We start from the raw sequence: 18,434 nt of genomic DNA on the forward strand, positions 1-18,434 counted from the left end.
TGCTAGAGCTAACCGAGGGAGATTTATCCAATTTTGGATCAACAACTAGGTTGAAGTCTCCCATTAATACTAATGAGCCCATTTTTACCTTCTGGATAAGTAAACACAATTTCCTAAGGAATGGAACTTGATTTGAATTAGGGCGTACAAGGAAACAATAGTAATGGGTTTATCGTCCAAAAGACCAGTAAGAATTAGGTAGCGACCAGATTTATCAGCGATTTGGGAGTGTAAGTTGAAGGATACTGTATTTCTAAAGAAAATAGCGACACTGTTTCTCTTGAAAGGGCCGTTAGCAAAGTAGCCTGTGGGGTAATGTTGATCTTTCATGGTGGGAGGATTGAGAGATGAAAAATGGGTTTCCTGGAGGACTACTATATCTGCCTTATGTTTATAAAAAGAGGATAGGGCCAGCCTACGTTTATTGGGGGAATTCAGGCCTTTAACATTGAGGGAGATCAATTTAACCATGGTAGCATGAACATTGGTCTATAAATTGAGGGCATCCCAAGGGGTGGGGGAATAGGGTACGGAGGGGGGAGGAAAAAAAAACAGAGAATGAAAAATAGGGCACACAGAACAAAAATAGGGGTGCAAGGGGAAACCAAAACCAAAACGGCCCAGTATATCGGGCCTGCGTAACTACTGCAGGGGGAGAAAAAATGCAGTAGGGTAAACATGGGGGAAAGTGGCATCGGCGACCCACCCAGGGCCGAACTAACAGGGAAAATAACATATTTTTAACTTCGCCACAGCTCCAGTCAAGATACATGTAAAGTGGCATTGTGACAGGAACAGATCTGACTAGAGCTGGTAGCATATAAACATCATGACAAAAACATAATAAGGTTATGGCGGCAATACAAAGTCATTGCTAGTAGCAATTGGAGCCAACAGAATAACTCACGACTTCTTGGAATGGGAACTCTACCAGAGTATGCAACCATCTAGGCGAGAAGGGTTATTTCAAAACAAAGCAAGTGCTGAGTAAGTTCAAGTATTGGACCATTCAGAGCGCGGCGCAGGTCTTTTTCCGGTGGTGTCAGGCACTTTGATCGGGATGTCCCAGTCGGCCAGCAGTTTGGCTCCTGCTTCAAGATCAGATACCACATAGGAGGAGCTGTCGTAGGTAATTATCAATTTGACCGGGAAGCCCCACCTGTATTTTATGTCCTGAGACCGGAGTGCAGAAGTGATAGGGGCCAATACTCTACGTTTTTGGATCGTAAGGGCAGAGAAGTCTGGGAATAGCTGGAGCCCCCCCAGACCTCCAGAGGCCTCCGCATCTCGGGCCGCTTGAAGAATACGCTCCTTCGTAGTAAAAAAGTGGACTCTCAGCAGAGTATCTCTGGGGAGCGAGGCAGGTAAAGACCGAGGTCTGGGGAGACGGTGGACACGGTCGATAAGCAGCTCAGTGTTACTTGCTGAGGGTAGTAACTTTCGGAACAGGGACATCACATAATCTAACAGTTCTGCGTTGGCGACCGAATCTGGAATTCCACGGATTTTGATGTTGTTCCTCCGGGAACGGTCCTCGATATCCGCCATCTTATTTTTAAGTAATTCCAGATCGGCTTGTTGATGGTCGTGAGCGACAATTAGGTCATTGTGTGAAGTCATCAATTCCTGCAATTTACGCTCCAGATGATCCGTCCGGTCGCCAATAGCTGTCAGCTCAACCTTTACCTCCTTTATAGCAGCTTTAAAGTCCTGAGAAAGGTCTGACTTGAAGGCTGCTAGTACCTGGCAGAGGGTTTTGACTGTAAGGGGGTCAGAAGAATTGGAATCAATACCTGGAACCGATAGTGGCTGCTGGGAAGTATTGGCCTGTTCTGGGCTTCTGGATGAGGCGGAGGTTTGGTCATCCTGCCTCTCGAGTGAGGAGTGGCCTATTTTCTGAGCCTGAAAGGACACAGGGGGTGGCAGATTGCCCTTGGGCTTCTTGGGGGCCATAATTGGGTGTAGGTAAGAGCCAGCAAGTAGATAAGGTGAATTCTTCTGAAAGTGGCAAACGGGAGCTAAATAGTGTTGGCTCCGCAGTCAGCTATTCGGTAGCCATAACGACCCTGGGTGGTAGGTAGGAGAGCATCACATCACATCCATTCTAGAAAACATAGGCCAGAAATGCCGGTAGCACTCCAGTCTCGTGTCGCAGGGATAGGGGTATTTAAGCAGTAGCAGCCAGCAGTGGCATTCAGCAACACTCATGGAGAGATTGGCACCAGGCGTGGAAGTGCAGGGTGGTCAGAGGCGGCCAGGTGGGTCTTGGGTGATATAGCCTGCTTGGCCTGCAGTCGGGCTCTATGCAGGGGGCACTATTGTAGTCGCAGCCTCTGGCAGGCAGCACAGTGGGTGGGTAGTTAGGGAAGGTCAGTTCATCTGGGGTGGTCTGTCAGGCTGCCAGGTAGGTCAAGTGTATGGGGGAGATGGGCCAGAGCTGAACTGAGCAAGGGGTTAATTCCACTTACTTAATTTCCAGCAGGATGAGGGAGCAGCAGCAACAAGGCATTCACCAGCCCTGCCGTGGTCTCCAGAGAGGTCTGGGTGGGTAGTCTCTGACCCAGAGGCAGCTTTCCTAGCGCAGGGGTTGAGAGGAGGCTTCAGGCACTGAGGGCTGCAGTGTGCAGTCTCCGTTCAGGGAGATCCAAGATGGCCGCCGGGTGTCAGTGCAGAGGACGCGTCTGGGCTGCAGGGGCTCCGCCGGCTGTCAGGGGAGGACTGCACCGCCTGTCAGGTGTAGCGCTGTCTGCGGGGGTCCCTGTCAGCCGGGCAGGGAGATGTTGAGAGGGCCCTGTCCACCGGCGGGTCATGTCCGCGGCCGCGGGGGGGCCTGGAAGTCAGCGGCGGGCACCAGCCAAACTCGAGTCCCCGGCCTGGAGGCAGAAGGTAGGCCACAATCTGCGGGACCCTGTGGACGGGGTCCCCGATTCCGCAGCCGGTACCCCGCACTCCAGGGGGGGTGGTGTAGGGTAGAGTGGCCCAGTAATGCTTGCAGGGGAGCAGTGGGGATAGTATATCACAGGATAGGGCCTGGAGCAAGGTATGGATGCGTCCGCTCTCCTCAGACGCCAAGCCACGCCCCCAAGATACTATATTTTACCTGTGTACATTTTTATGTATTAAAAACGTGGTACATATAGTACAAATGAAAAAAAATGACATGTTGTATGAAGCATCCGGCTTTTTCCAACAAAGCTGCGTTCCGTTCTGCCAGACCGCCGTTCCGCATGACACACAGAACCCTGCGCACACCTTCTCTGACAGACAATAACGTCATGTTGTACAATTGCATTTTCCTTGTAGAATTTTTGCATTGTTCCTCTTTCTGCCACAGGGTCTCTGTAACATTCTGCAATCTGACTTGTCTATGAGGTTCTGACTAGCGCAGTGGTGTGCGCTTAGATCATGCGTCGCACAAACTCACAGTGCTGTTCTTCATTGTATAACATCACCTTGTCTTTTGGTTGCCAGCGACTACAACGCTCCATTCGCTCAGTGGAATAATGAGCAGGTCTGCAATTGGCTGGAAGACTTTGGCTTGGGGCAGTATGTCATCTTTGCCAGGCAGTGGGTGAACACAGGTCACACGTTACTAACGGCAACACCGCAGATCCTGGAGAAGGTGAGACACCAGTGCTTCATAAGCTGGGGTATCTGTAGCCTTTGGGGGGGGGGGGGGGGGGTTTCCAAAAGGTTCAGCTTCATGAGGCACTTTATGTACTTCCTGTCACAAAGGGATACATGATACGGTAACGAATCGCTTCTATAGATGGCTGTCTGTTGTTACAGGAATTGGGAATAAAGCAACCCCTGCACCGGAAGAAGCTGCAGCTGGCCATCAATGCCATCAGTACCAAGAAAGAGGAAAAATCGGGGCAACTGGATCACATGTGGGTGACCCGTAAGTACCATGTCCTCACTCAGCAGTGATTGGTGCACTGTACGTATATGTCTGGTCTCACAACAGTCCCTTCTCCTGGGCAGGGTGGCTGGACGATATCGGCTTACCTCAGTACAAGGACCAGTTCCATGAGTCCCGTGTAGATGGGAAAATGCTGCAATACCTCACTGTGGTAAGTGGCCCTGGGGAGTCCGCCATGTCCATTCCATATACGAAGGCCAACCCTCCACTTAGCGACCAATTTATATCCACGAATCCAGTCAGTCATTACTCAGGATGAGCCTGGAGATCACCGGCCTGTTCCATCACCCGCTGTACACTAATACTGTACACCAAATTCCCTAGTAACCAATCTCGTTCTTCGTTTTGGAGTCTACTTGCACTAGCTGATATATACATCTGGTTGCTGTGGGTTACAGCACATTTGTATTATTCGCTCCATGTTTATTAAACCTGCCTATGAACGGTGTATAGAAGTCTCCGAATTCCTTTTTCCCAGTCAGAAAACCAGTTACTGTAGTGAGGTCTACGTCTGGTGGCCTGGGGTTATGTTATTGTAAATGTTTTGCCTGGCAACATATAATTAGGATCTTACAGCTACAGATTAAACCTGATCCTCTCCTCACAAGGCTCAGAGGACAGGTGCACTGGCCAGGCCCATTCGGGAACTATGCCGGGATGGAGGAAGTGAAGGCTTAGTGACTTGGTGCTAAATGGGGACGTGGTAATCCAATAGACTGGCCTGAGACCGACCAAATATGTGAAAGAGGAAGTGGAAATTCTCCAGAGTCCTCGGAAAATAAACTTGAACACAATCCAGCAGAATTTAAAGGGGAAGTCCGCCCTCAAGGAAAATGGTTATTTCTGGTTACATACGATGTGACACCTGACTGGTGATTACATACAGAACATGACGTTGCATCCAAGGCCAATGCAGGTCAAGAGGGAGGTCTATACCTGCAGCATTACTCATATAGAAATGGCCATAATGCATATGCTTAGGTAGCGGAGCACTATGTGATCAGTTAGGCATTTTTTTGGGTGCGTAGATACAGATGGAGCCATCCTCAAATAGCCATCTCTGGATAGCCATGGTGAGCCATGGCTCACCAAGGCATATTGTTCTCAGCTGCAATACAATACATAGAACAATACAGTAGGGGATTAGCAGAGTAATCCTATTACCCACTTAATCCTATTAAAGGGCTAGATGAGGATGGCTCCCTCTGTACGCAGCATTGTGACTGGATGGCACGGTGCCTCCATAGTTGGCCCAATATCAGGCCCTTGTTGTCAGTTTGCAGCTGTCCCCTCTCCACCTCTGTCACCAACAGACCGAGGGCTCCTGCGCCTGGTGTTAATTCCAGGTGATGGCAGGACATTGTCCTTGATGCAAGTAATTAGATTATACATATCGTGCCACATTTAGGGTTCACAGCGCCTAAAAGCTGCACATTTGCAGACAAACCCCACAATATAACACAACACTGGCTGCAATGCACAAGCGCCTATCACCTTTATATAACCCCTCTATACTACAATCTGCCACCCCCTCCTACACCATTGCACCTTCTACCGCACTTACTGTAAATGATGACCGTTATGGTGTTCTATTATGGCATTTATATTTTTCCAGATATTATAGATGTATAGATATTATTTAATATTGCACATTTTAGCAAACTTTGTAATTACACATAAAGCCACATGCCGTAATGCCAATTACACATAAGGCCACACATGATGCCCATTACATACTATATAACACATGGTAATGCCCATTACATACTATATAACACTGTAATGCCCATAACATACTATATAACACACCGTAATGCCCATTACATACTATATAACACTGTAATGCCCATTACATACTATATAACACACCGTAATCCCCATCACATACTATATAACACACCGTGATGCCCATAACATACTATATAACACACTGTAATGCCCATTACATACTATATAACACACCATAATGCCCATTACATACTATATAACACACAGTAATGCCCATTACATACTATATAACACACCATAATGCCCATTACATACTATATAACACACCGTAATGCCCATCACATACTATATAACACACCGCAATGCCCCTGACATACTATATAACACTCCACAATGCCCATTACACACTATATAACACACCGTAATGCCCATTACATACTATATAACACACCGTAATGCCCATTACATACTATATAACACACCGTAATGCCCATTACATACTATATAACACACTGTAATGCCCATTACATACTATATAACACACCGTAATGCCCATTACATACTATATAACAAACCGTAATGCCCATTACATACTATATAACACACCGTAATGCCCATTACATACTATATAACACACCGTAATGCCCATTACATACTATATAACACACCGTAATGCCCATTACATACTATATAACACACTGTAATGCCCATGACACACTATATAACACACCATAATGCCCATTACATACTATATAACACATCGTAATGCCCATCACATACTATATAACACACCGTAATGCCCATTACATACTATATAACACCGTAATGCCCATGACATACTATATAACATACCGTAATGCCCATTACATACTATATAACACACCGTAATGCCCATTACATACTATATAACACACCGTAATGCCCATGACATACTATATAACACACCATAATGCCCATTACATACTATATATCACACCATAATGCCCATTACATACTATATAACACACCGTAATGCCCATTACATACTATATAACACACCGTAATGCCCATTACATACTATATAACACCGTAATGCCCATGACATACTATATAACATACCGTAATGCCCATTACATACTATATAACACACCGTAATGCCCATTACATACTATATAACACACCGGAATGCCCGTCACATTCTATATAACACATGGTAATGCCCATTACATACTATATAACACACCGTAATACCCATTACATACTATATAACAAACCGTAATGCCCATTACATACTATATAACACACCGTAATGCCCAATACATACTATATAACACACCGTAATGCCCATTACATACTATATAACACACCGTAATGCCCATTACATACTATATAACACACCGTAATGCCCATTACATACTATATAACACACCGTAATGCCCGTCACATTCTATATAACACATGGTAATGCCCATTACATACTATATAACACACCTTAATGCCCATTACATACTATATAACACACCGTAATCCCAATAACATACTATATAACACACCGTAATGCCCATTACATACTATATAACACACCGTAATGCCCATTACATACTATATAACACACCGTAATGCCCATCACATACTATATAACACCGTAATGCCCATCACATACTATATAACACACCGTAATGCCCATAACATACTATATAACACATGGTAATGCCCATTACATACTATATAACACACCGTAATGCCCGTCACATACTATATAACACATGGTAATGCCCATTACATACTATATAACACACCGTAATGCCCATTACATACTATATAACACACCGTAATGCCCATTACATACTATATAACACACCGTAATGCCCATTACATACTATATAACACACCGTAATGCCCATTACATACTATATAACACCGTAATGCCCATCACATACTATATAACACACCGCAATGCCCATGACATACTATATAACACTCCGCAATGCCCATGACATACTATATAACACTCCGCAATGCCCATGACATACTATATAACACACCGTAATGCCCATGACATACTATATAACACAGCGTAATGCCCATTACATACTATATAACACACCGTAATGCCCATAACATACTATATAACACATGGTAATGCCCATTACATACTATATAACACACCGTGATGCCCATTACATACTATATAACACACCGTAATGCCCATTACATACTATATAACACACTGCAATGCCCATTACATACTATATAACACACCATAATGCCCATTACATACTATATAACACACCATAATGCCCATTACATACTATATAACACACCGTCATGCCCATTACACATTTGACACATAAGTGCCACTTACCTACATGCTTCATTCTCGATGCCAAGGGGGACTGAAATTGCTTGTTGCCAAGGGGGACTGAAATTGCTTGTTGCCAAGGGGGAATGAAATTGCTTGTTGCCAAGGGGGACTGAAATTGCTTGTTGCCAAGGGGGACTGAAATTGCTTGTTGCCAAGGGGGAATGAAATTGCTCGTTGCCAAGGGGGAATGAAATTGCTCGTTGCCAAGGGGGACTGAAATTGCTCACTGCCAAGGGGGACTGAAATTGCTCGTTGCCAAGGGGGAATGAAATTGCTCGTTGCCAAGGGGGACTAAAATTGCTCGTTGCCAAGGGGGACTGAATTCTGCAGCAGCCCGCTTCCCGCTGTGCCTGGCTCCCGGCCGCTATTTTCAATTCAAGTCTTCTGCTGGACCGCTAGCCAATAGGTGCTTGCAGTCCAGCAGCCACCAATGCTGCTTCTGATTGGCTTCTGGACCGTAAGTGCCTATTGGCTAGCGGTCCAGCGGGAGACGCATATTGAAAATAGCACCGGACAACACGTCACCCAGACACAGAGGGGAGCGAGTGGGCGGGCGAGCTGGTGGTGCAGGTACGACTCCGGCGCCCTCTGATCTTCCGGCACCTGGAACTCGTGCTCCGCCCTCGCTACGCCCCTGTCTATGGGACTTGAACTCTGGTCCTGGTAGCCCAGGTAGCCATGTTTAACCCACAGCTCTACTTGATGCATTTCCCAGTATAAAATGTGTCTACAGAATATGGCATTGCATCTGTAACCTGTGTTCTCCTGTGTCCCAAGAATGATCTTCTCTTCCTGAAAGTCACCAGTCAGCTCCACCATCTCAGTATTAAATGTGCCATCCATGTGCTACATGCCAACCAGTTCAGTTCTAACTGCCTGCGCAGGAGACCGGCTGACGAGGTATTCCATGATCTATAATGCTTCTATTGGCAATACAATGAGTTATCGATAAGTGATCAGAATAACTGAGCTGTCCTTTCCCCCCTGACAGAACAACCTCTCCCCTTCAGAAGTGGTGCAATGGTCAAATCACAGGGTGATGGAGTGGCTGAGGTCTGTAGACCTGGCAGAGTACGCACCAAATCTCCGAGGCAGTGGCGTTCACGGTGGTCTTATTGTAAGACATCTCTATGTATAATTACTGGGAGGTCTATGTACTGTACAAGCAACGTTTCCCAATAGGAAATACATGACTTCATTATACAGTACTTGCTGTAACATGGTAAATGACCGCCAGGCGCGCAAACTGGAAACTGACATTACAGTAGATTCTTTACGTTCTTGGTGTCGGCCAACAATAGTATTCTCTAATATGGATCTCTTCCAGATCTTCCGAACTGTGTTCCCATTAAAGAACCTACAGTATGCAGAATTGGCTATAATTAGGGTCAGATCTGTAAATACAGGGAATCAATCTATCTGGCGGATACGGTCGGTTGGCCAACCTAAAGATGGTTGACAGTCATTAGGTCGACACTACCAGGTTGACATACTGCAAGGTCGACAAGGGTGTAGGTCAACATGGGACAAGGTCAGCAGGTCATTAGGTCAATAGAAGCATTAGGTCGACAGTCAAAAAGTTCGACATGGGGGTTTTCACTGTTTTTTTACCGGAATGTTGACACAGTTGACATGGACACAGACTAAAGTGCACCGCATCGTTTGCTGCGCTCACCATGCACACCTGTTTGCTCAAAAAACAGTGAAAACCCCCTTTTGACTGTCGACCTAGACCATTTCAACATAATGCTTGTGTCGACCTAATGACCTGTCGACCTTGTCCCATGTCGACTTAGACACCTGTCGACCTTGCAGTATGTGGACCTAATCCCCTATCTAGTTAGTCCAGTATATATATATAGCCCATTGATAAGTGAAAGGTCTTTCTGCATTTATGGTGCCTCCGGCTTATAGGCAAGGGGAGGGATAAGCAAGAGGCTGTCCATCACATTGGTCCAATCACTATGTCCTGTTTGGCAGATCTTGGAGCCGCGCTTTAACTCGGACACCCTTGCCATGCTATTAAACATTCCACCAGAGAAGACCCTTCTGAGGAGGCATCTGGCAACTAATTTCAGCTTGTTGATTGGTCCAGAAGCACAGCAGGAAAAGAGAGAGATCATGGACTCCACAACCTACACACCTCTGTCTACCGGCGCCAAAGTCAGGGTAGGTGCTTCCATATCATAGGGCAGCATCATATGCTGACCATACACACTGCGCTTTTTTTTTAGAGTATATCTGTAAACAGTGGTACATCCAGGGGTGGGTCTGCAGCGCAGTTCAAAATTCAAATAAGGGAGCCGCACCACCTGCCACTGAGTCCGTTTGGAGTGGCAGTTGGTGATGCTCCCCTATTTGAATTTTGAAGCCTACCCTGTCTAAGACTACACAGGAGATGGTGTAAGCCAATGATAGGCAACAGTCTACTAAGAATTGTGATCTTCTTATGCGATCCAGAGTGGCACAACGTAAACCCGATATTGCACCTTTCACACTCTTGCATTGTTGCCGTTGCAGCCAAAGAAACTGGGCTTGTCTCACTTCGGCCACCTTCGTAAGAAGAGATTTGACGATTCCACAGACTATGTGTGCCCAGTGGATGCCAGCCCCCAGAAGAGAGAATTCAAAGCACCCAACAACAGTCCCTTTAAAGAGACGGACAAGGTGGAGCAGGTGGGCAGACTAATCTGAAGGCATCTGGCGTCATCCCCCCCATTCCCTCCCCATTGTCGTCAGTGTCTCTAACAATTCATCACCACGTAACCCACCCGTCACTGCCAGCATGGCTTCACCCAGGAAATGGACTTGTTTTATAAAGAGAAATATCTATATTTTTAGATTTTATATATATATTACCGAGCATGGCCTGGAGGCTGCCTTTCATCATTGACACTTTACAGATTTTATACAGAGGCCGCGTTTTTATCGGACAAACTTTCCATATTTTAATTTAACCAGAGATATTTAAATATAAATAGGATTATCGTGTAAATATTCCTGCAGTATTTTACTTTTGTCTTATTCATGTGGGCTCACACCTGGGTTCTACGTTGTAAGAAAGCGAGGGGCGGATTTATTCAGCCTGGTGAAGTGATAAAGTGATAACAAACCCAAACACTTCACCAAGCTAAATAAACCTCTCCCTGAGTTGTTAAATAGACATGTTACATAAATATTGTTAAAAGAGGACTGCTACGTTTTTGATCAGGCAAGATAATAAATGGACATGATTATCCATCCCATCCCAACGCTTCCTTTATACCAGTGTAACCTGTTAATATGGCAATTATTGTAACCTGCACACATTGGTAATACAAATTTTACCAGACACCCGATCATGTGCTGTCATGGACCCATCACCTAAGCACCAGGCAGTTTTTATGGAGCTGAAACAATCTGTAGCATCCAACACCAGCAGCACTATGCTACAGTCATGTGATTAACTTCCAAAGACCTGATTGGCTGCATTCTCCTGAATATTGGTTCAGTTTACATAGAGCAGGGGTCAGGGAACTTTTTTACCTATTTACCACCAAAAATACTGTATTTAGATACGCCGACGTTACCCCCTTGATTTGGAAGGGAATCACGCAGAGAAACGTGTTATACACAAGGGCCTGATGCACTGCACTGCGTCAGGTCCTTCTACACTACAGTACTGTAACAAACAGAGCCCGCACTGCACTGCGTCAGGTCCTTGTACACTACACTACTGTAACACACAGCCCGCACTGCACTGCGTCAGGTCCTTGTACACTACAGTACTGTAACACACAGCCCGCACTGCACTGCGTCAGGTCCTTGTACACTACAGTACTGTAACACACAGCCCGCACTGCGTCAGGTCCTTCTACACTACAGTACCGTAACAAACAGAGCCCGCACTGCACTGCATCAGGTCCTTCTACACTACAGTACTGTAACACACACAGCCCGCACTGCACTGCGTCAGGTCCTTCTACACTACAGTAATGTAACACACACAGCCGGCACTGCACTGCGTCAGGTCCTTCTACACTACAGTACTGTAACAAACAGAGCCCGCACTGCACTGCGTCAGGTCCTTGTACACTACTGTACTGTAACACACACAGCCCGCACTGCACTGCGTCAGGTCCTTGTACACTACAGTACTGTAACACACACAGCCCGCACTGCACTGCGTCAGGTCCTTGTACACTACAGTACTGTAACACACACAGCCCACACTGCACTAGGTCCTTGTACACTACAGTACTGTAACACACAGAGCCCGCACTGCGTAAGGTCCTTGTACACTACAGTACTGTAACACACACAGCCCGCACTGCTCTGCGTCAGGTCCTTGTACACTACAGTACTGTAACACACACAGCCAGCACTGCGTCTGGTCCTTGTACACTACTGTACTGTAACACACACAGCCTGCACTGCACTGCGTCAGGTCCTTGTACACTACAGTACTGTAACACACACAGCCCGCACTGCACTGCGTCAGGTCCTTGTACACTACAGTACTGTAACACACACAGGCTGCACTGCGTCAGGTCCTTGTACACTACAGTACTGTAACACACACAGCCTGCACTGCACGGCGTCAGGTCCTTGTACACTACAGTACTGTAACACACAGAGCCCGCACTGCGTCAGGTCCTTGTACACTACAGTACTGTAACACAGCGCCCGCACTGCTCTGCGTCAGGTCCTTGTACACTACAGTACTGTAACACACACAGCCCGCACTGCACTGCATTAGGTCCTTGTACACTACAGTACTGTAACACACAGAGCCCGCACTGCACTGCGTCAGGTCCTTGTACACTACAGTACTGTAACACACACAGCCCACACTGCACTGCGTCAGGTCCTTGTACACTACAGTACTGTAACACACACAGCCCGCACTGCGTCAGGTCCTTGTACACTACAGTACTGTAACACACACAGCCCGCACTGCACTGCGCCAGATCCTTGTACACTACAGTACTGTAACACACACAGGCTGCACTGCATCAGGTCCTTGTACACTAAAGTACTGTAACACACACAGCCGGGCATGCATATAGATTCATATTCATGCCCGGCTGTGTTTCGGCAGCATGACCGTCCATTACCCCCAGGAATTTCCTTTTTACCCCAATTGGGGTAATTTATCCCTATTCCCTGACCACTGACATAGGGGGATATATGTCAAACCTTAGAAAGATATAAAGAAAAGAGAGATAATGTATCAGCCTGTAACCTGTAGTTAGAAGCGGATTGGATAGGACCGTATCGCCAATATTTGATGCATGCCCACATAATGTTTCTCATTGGTTCCAATGGCAACTGCCAGCCTGGTGCATTAACTAAATGAAAATAGTAGAAGACCCCTTAGCCTGGGAGTTAGATGTTGTTCATTCTGTAAATAAGAAGTTATTAATTTATAATATAGAAACAATTTTGCAAAGATTAAACAAAGGTGTCAAACCTGCTGCCCTACACTCAGGCTTGTGTTGCTCTGTGTACATAAATAATGACACAACCACAATCCAAACACCCCTGTTTGTTTATTTGTTTATATTTCTATTCTGCAGTTCCGCATAGTCCTGTGCGACTTACTGTACCGACTGTAACCTCGGTGGTTGTAGTTATCACTGACACTGGCCATACACCAGTCCGACTTGTCTGATGCACAAGTCAGACCTGTTCTCCTATGAACTCCACCCGGCAGCTCCCCGGAGGGCTACCTTTGACTTGCCACTTGGCATGCCATTTTTACATGCGATAAATCGCAAGCTGTTTATCGCATGGGTATCTGCCGTTGGAGTTCAAAGGAAATCATTGCGGGTTCTAAAATGAACATTGCGGGTTCTAAAATGAACCCCGATGTGATGCTGATGGTCCGATACCGATTGCTCATATGTGCTGCAGATAACATCTCTAGGATCCAATGTGCACGGGAACGTGCATTAGATCCGATCTGAGGGGAAACACCTCTGATTTGGGTCGATTCCACCCAATATATCTTCCCGATCCGTCGAAATTGAGTGAAATCGGGCCAAGTCAGACCTGTGTATGGACGTCTTGAAACGTATCACAAGCGGAGATGAATAGGGGAATTGTTTGTAAAGCATTGCCATAGGCCCTAACCACTTCTGTTCTGCCAGCGCTTGGACATGATTAGGGTGGCCAATCCCGTGATCGGGATCGGCGGGATCCCGGGATTTGGCCCCCAAAACGCCGGGATTTCAATCCCGGGATTGGAGTTTCCAATCCCGGGATTTCGGGATTAGACTGCGCATGCGCGCAGTCTAATGCCGGGCAGCGTCTGAGCATCGCTCAGACGCTGCCCGACTTCTCCCGGCAGCACTGTGTGCAGCGTGACCTCTCAGCGTGAGATCAGGGGTCACGCTGCGCAGGCAGAAGACGCGCCCGGCATTGTAATGCCGTGCCGGACAGCGCGCCCACCCACCCGCCCAGCCCAACCACCCACCCAGCGCGCCCACTCGCCCAGCCCAAGCGCCCACAGCCAGCACGCCAGCGGCATGGACGACCCGTCCCCCCACAACCGGCAACCCGGCAACCATCAAATGTAAGTTTGTGGGGCAGTCTTTTATTTAGGAAAGCCAATCCCGGGATCCTGGGAATCCCGGGATTGAGCATTTTTCAATCCCGAATCCCGGGATTGAAAAAATGCCCCGGGATTGGCTTCCCTAGACATGATGTCATCTTCAAGCGCCGGCAGAACAGAAAGACTGCCCATGAGCGGGTCTATCCGCCAATACGCCGTGCCCGGCCTGCGATGTGACACAGGTCGCACACATGTTCGATAACCCAGGATGAACCTGTTGTTTTGGAGGATATGTGATAAGAGCCTTGTATAACCCGGTCATGCCCCCTGCTGGCCAGTGGTAGCTGGGAATGACACACATACAGTAATAGTTGAATAACACTTGAATTGTTCTAGGTTGTGCTATTTGCATTGTGCACCGACTGTCCAATATTATGTAGCTGTGACCGACATCGTTGCATTTTGTGCTCTCATTCATTCTGTCAGTTTGTATGTTTGCTAATACAATCCAGGCATGTGTGTCCTGTGGGCTAACACTTTGTTCAGTTTTTGTTGTCATAGTGCGCCTCCCATCTACACGCAGTGGAGACCGCTGCCTTATGGTCCAAACCACTGCATGTTAAAGCCTATTTATAATTCATTTACTGGAAACCCGGCACTGCCGCTAGTGACTTACATTTACATCATAAACGTTGGTTCCTCCACTGTGTATAGGTAAGTGCTGCAGACTGCATGAAGGTGGCATTACAAGCGAATGGGATCATTGAGTGCGTGGTGAGCAGCGAAACGCGGGAATCCAGATCTTATATGGTTGTAATTATCCTAATAGGCTGCACATTGGAAGTCCTGCTTACATGCACTGTAATGATTCCGTCATGCATGTCATTGCTGCAGTGTAATCTGATGAATTTCTACTACGATTTCTGAGGCTACTGACTGATTTTACAGATGGAGCATTCAGATGGCATGGTAAAGCAAATAGGGGCTTTCTCCGAAGGCATTAATAATCTCACAGTAAGTACCGAATACCGTCCCCCTCCCCCATGTTCACTTAGTGTTCATTCCAAGTCACGCAGTTCTGCTTTCCTGCCTGGGGTGGCGCTGTCTGCGTTGGTGACTCTGGTACAGTCTGGTCAGTACTGACATGAAGGCCACAATGTGATCGACACCGCAGCAAACAGTGACACCCCTGGTAGGAAAGAGGAACTGCACGGGTTTGGAACAATGCTGGGTTCTAGAATGAACACTATGCACTGTCGGTGATGTACCCAGGGTTTATCTCACCACAAAATAACAGGCATTTAATGCACCGCTTCTACTCAATGTACAGATGTGTCCTCATTCACTCATCCTGTGTGATACATGGGGCGACGTAGGCGCTCCGACATGGGTAACGAGTCTCTAAGTATCTTACCTCTTTCTTAATTTACCATCTTTTCCGCATCATCGTTGCCCCCAAAGTCGCTGACCCTGGGCACTTAGGGTTAGTATTTTCCTTGCGGTGGAATTGGGCTACAGTTTCTGGCCCATGTAATGTATAGATCATGATAGATCACTAATGAAGTGGAAGCCTTTCTGTCTAAATGATCATATAGATATGAAACATTCAGGCTGCCTTTAAAGTTGGGAGAGAATAGGCAATCACCTAACCACACCCACCTTCTGCATAGCCACACCCACTTTACCCTGCAGCGGGAAGCTCCCTCTTCTACACAATTACCTGTGTAACCATTTTCCCGAATGTTTCCCCAAATGGGTTTGGGCCCTGTTTTTGGGTAGTCATTTTGTGCCCAACCATTGTTGTTGATTGGCGAAAGGACATTAAACAACAGTCTGCCGCCTGGCTTTGAGTTAAAATGGACGATGTGACTATGGTGATGCCATAAATTACATTTTGGGATATTTTTGAAAAAGAAAATACAATGGTAATTGGAATAGTTCCAGAATGAAGTGGATTTAATTGATTATCTATGGAAACAGATTAAATTAGTCTGTTTTTCAAACTTTCTCACCGCTTCACCAATATTCATCAACGTACTTACAGCACCTCAAGAGGTTTATTATTTAATAGGGTTTATTTCTGTGCCATTTATAGTGACAATCCTTTTTTTAAAAGGCAATACGCAGTGTGTAAAACATGGAATTAATAAATTAGCTTATGTGCTTGCAGGTGAGGGTTCTAGGGGACTTTTAGTAGCAAGTGTACGAGATCCCCAAATTCCAACTAGTGCGAGTAAAAAAGACTGGGGTGTTTGTGTGTGTTTGCAGTGACATGGGTCAGGCTAGGTACAGTACAAGGGGTGGCTGAAAATATGTGACCTAAGGTAAAAGGATTTATTTGTAGGCAATTTAGGGGGGTCGATAATCATTAGGTCGACATGCAGGAAGTAGGTCAACATGGGGTTTTTCACATTTTATTTTTTGTGCCGACAAGCGGCATTTCATGCCCTACCATCCACTAGGGCATGGTGGAAGATAGCGAGTGAACGCAGTGCTACGGTTCAGTGTCCATGCCCACTGTGTCGACGTTCGGTACAAATAATGTAAAAAAAAACCATGTCGGCCTTCCTGCATGTCGACCTAAAGATCCATACCCACAACATCTGTGCAGGATTTTGTGCCTGGGGTTTCTTGCTTGCAGGTACCCAAATGTTCCTGGCATCTGGCACATCCAGGTAATGGGTTATCCTTAAGGCTCTCCCTCCATCCTTTGAACTCTGCTGCCCATTTCTTAACCATGCTGTAAGTAGGAGCAGCTTCCCTCAGTGCCATAACCATGTGCTCCTGGATCTCTAACCAGCGCCATAACCATGTGCTCCTGGATCTCTAACCAGTGCCATAACCATGTGCTCCTGGATCTCTGTGGGTGTTAATCCCTTTAGGTAGCAGATGACCGTACGATGAACAATGTGTCATCCTATCCATTTCATATGTCTGTAAAGAAATAAACCGTTATTAACGTGACACTTGCTCTGTATTCCTAAAATAAGTTATATTTTTTGTGATAATAACACATTTCACTGTACGTTAGGCCACAAACTTTTCAATCATCCATCGTAAGTGAGAGGGTCTGGGGAGAGAAGGGAATTTGCTAAATGTCCCAAATAGTTATGTCCTCTCCCAGGTAGGGTGCCCTGAATTTTTGAATTACAGACCAGCAATCAGCCCCGAGACAGTGGTGGGTGTGAGGAGAAATAAGTGCCTCGGGGTCAATAGCGGAGGAAGAGACGCACAACGTTGCCAATGGCTGATGGAATCTTCTAAGGGTGCCCATACACTTGCCCGATTTGGGCCAATTTAGCCAGATCCAGACAAATCGGATGTGTTTGACACCTCATCCGACCCAATGCACGGTCCCGTGCGCATCGGGTCAGACCATACAGACTGAATTTTCTGCAGGTTCAATCTGTCAGATCGGACCCTTCAGCGGCACATCGCGTGTGATTTTTAGCACCCAGGATGTGTTGGTCCAATCCGTGAAGCCCCGCTGGCACACACCTATGTGCATCGGCTGGGAAGCAGCACCCTGGCAGCGGGGATCCGGGCAGCGGGGGCTGGGAGCTTGTAGCGCTATTTGCCGGGAGACGAGGTGTGAAGCGCTGCTGAATTTGAAAACATTTTGAAAAGACTGGCCGGACGCTGATTGGCCTATATCTCTCAGCCAATCAGCGTCTGGCCAATCTTTTCAAAATGTTTTTAAATTCAGCAGCGCTTCACACCCCGCCACCCGACAAATAACACTACAAGCTCCCAGACCCCGATGCCGCAGCAGCTCCCCGGGATTACATGCAATAAATCGCATAAGATTTATTGCATGTAAAAATGGCACATCAAGTACCAAATTAAAACGAGCTGCTGGGGGGCTCTCAAGAGCAAACTGGTCCTTAGGACAAGTCAGTGTATGG

At 46.6% G+C, this 18,434-nt stretch overlaps 1 protein-coding gene across 9 annotated transcripts in view; it reads left to right on the forward strand.

Annotated features, from left to right (window-relative positions):
* Positions 1 to 18,434, forward strand: part of PPFIBP2 (PPFIB scaffold protein 2) — a 172,549-nt gene that overhangs the window by 153,530 nt on the left and 585 nt on the right. For 6 of the 9 annotated variants that reach the window (XM_083164327.1, XM_083164329.1, XM_083164328.1 and 3 more), the window contains 8 exons: positions 3,472 to 3,622; positions 3,790 to 3,901; positions 3,985 to 4,073; positions 8,772 to 8,894; positions 8,986 to 9,111; positions 9,975 to 10,163; positions 10,515 to 10,670; positions 15,478 to 18,126. In XM_083164327.1, the coding sequence (XP_083020453.1) occupies positions 3,472 to 3,622; positions 3,790 to 3,901; positions 3,985 to 4,073; positions 8,772 to 8,894; positions 8,986 to 9,111; positions 9,975 to 10,163; positions 10,515 to 10,670; positions 15,478 to 15,672 (1,141 nt within the window). In that variant the 3' untranslated portion in view covers positions 15,673 to 18,126. Of the gene's footprint in view, positions 1 to 3,471; positions 3,623 to 3,789; positions 3,902 to 3,984; positions 4,074 to 8,771; positions 8,895 to 8,985; positions 9,112 to 9,974; positions 10,164 to 10,514; positions 10,671 to 15,423; positions 18,127 to 18,434 lie in introns of those variants that run through there. The other 3 variants (XM_083164330.1, XM_083164335.1, XM_083164331.1) reach the window with 2 other exon arrangements.

This window comes from Crinia signifera, chromosome 11 (assembly GCF_055691185.1).
Source record: "Crinia signifera chromosome 11, ASM5569118v1, whole genome shotgun sequence".
Classification (NCBI taxonomy): domain Eukaryota; kingdom Metazoa; phylum Chordata; class Amphibia; order Anura; family Myobatrachidae; genus Crinia; species Crinia signifera.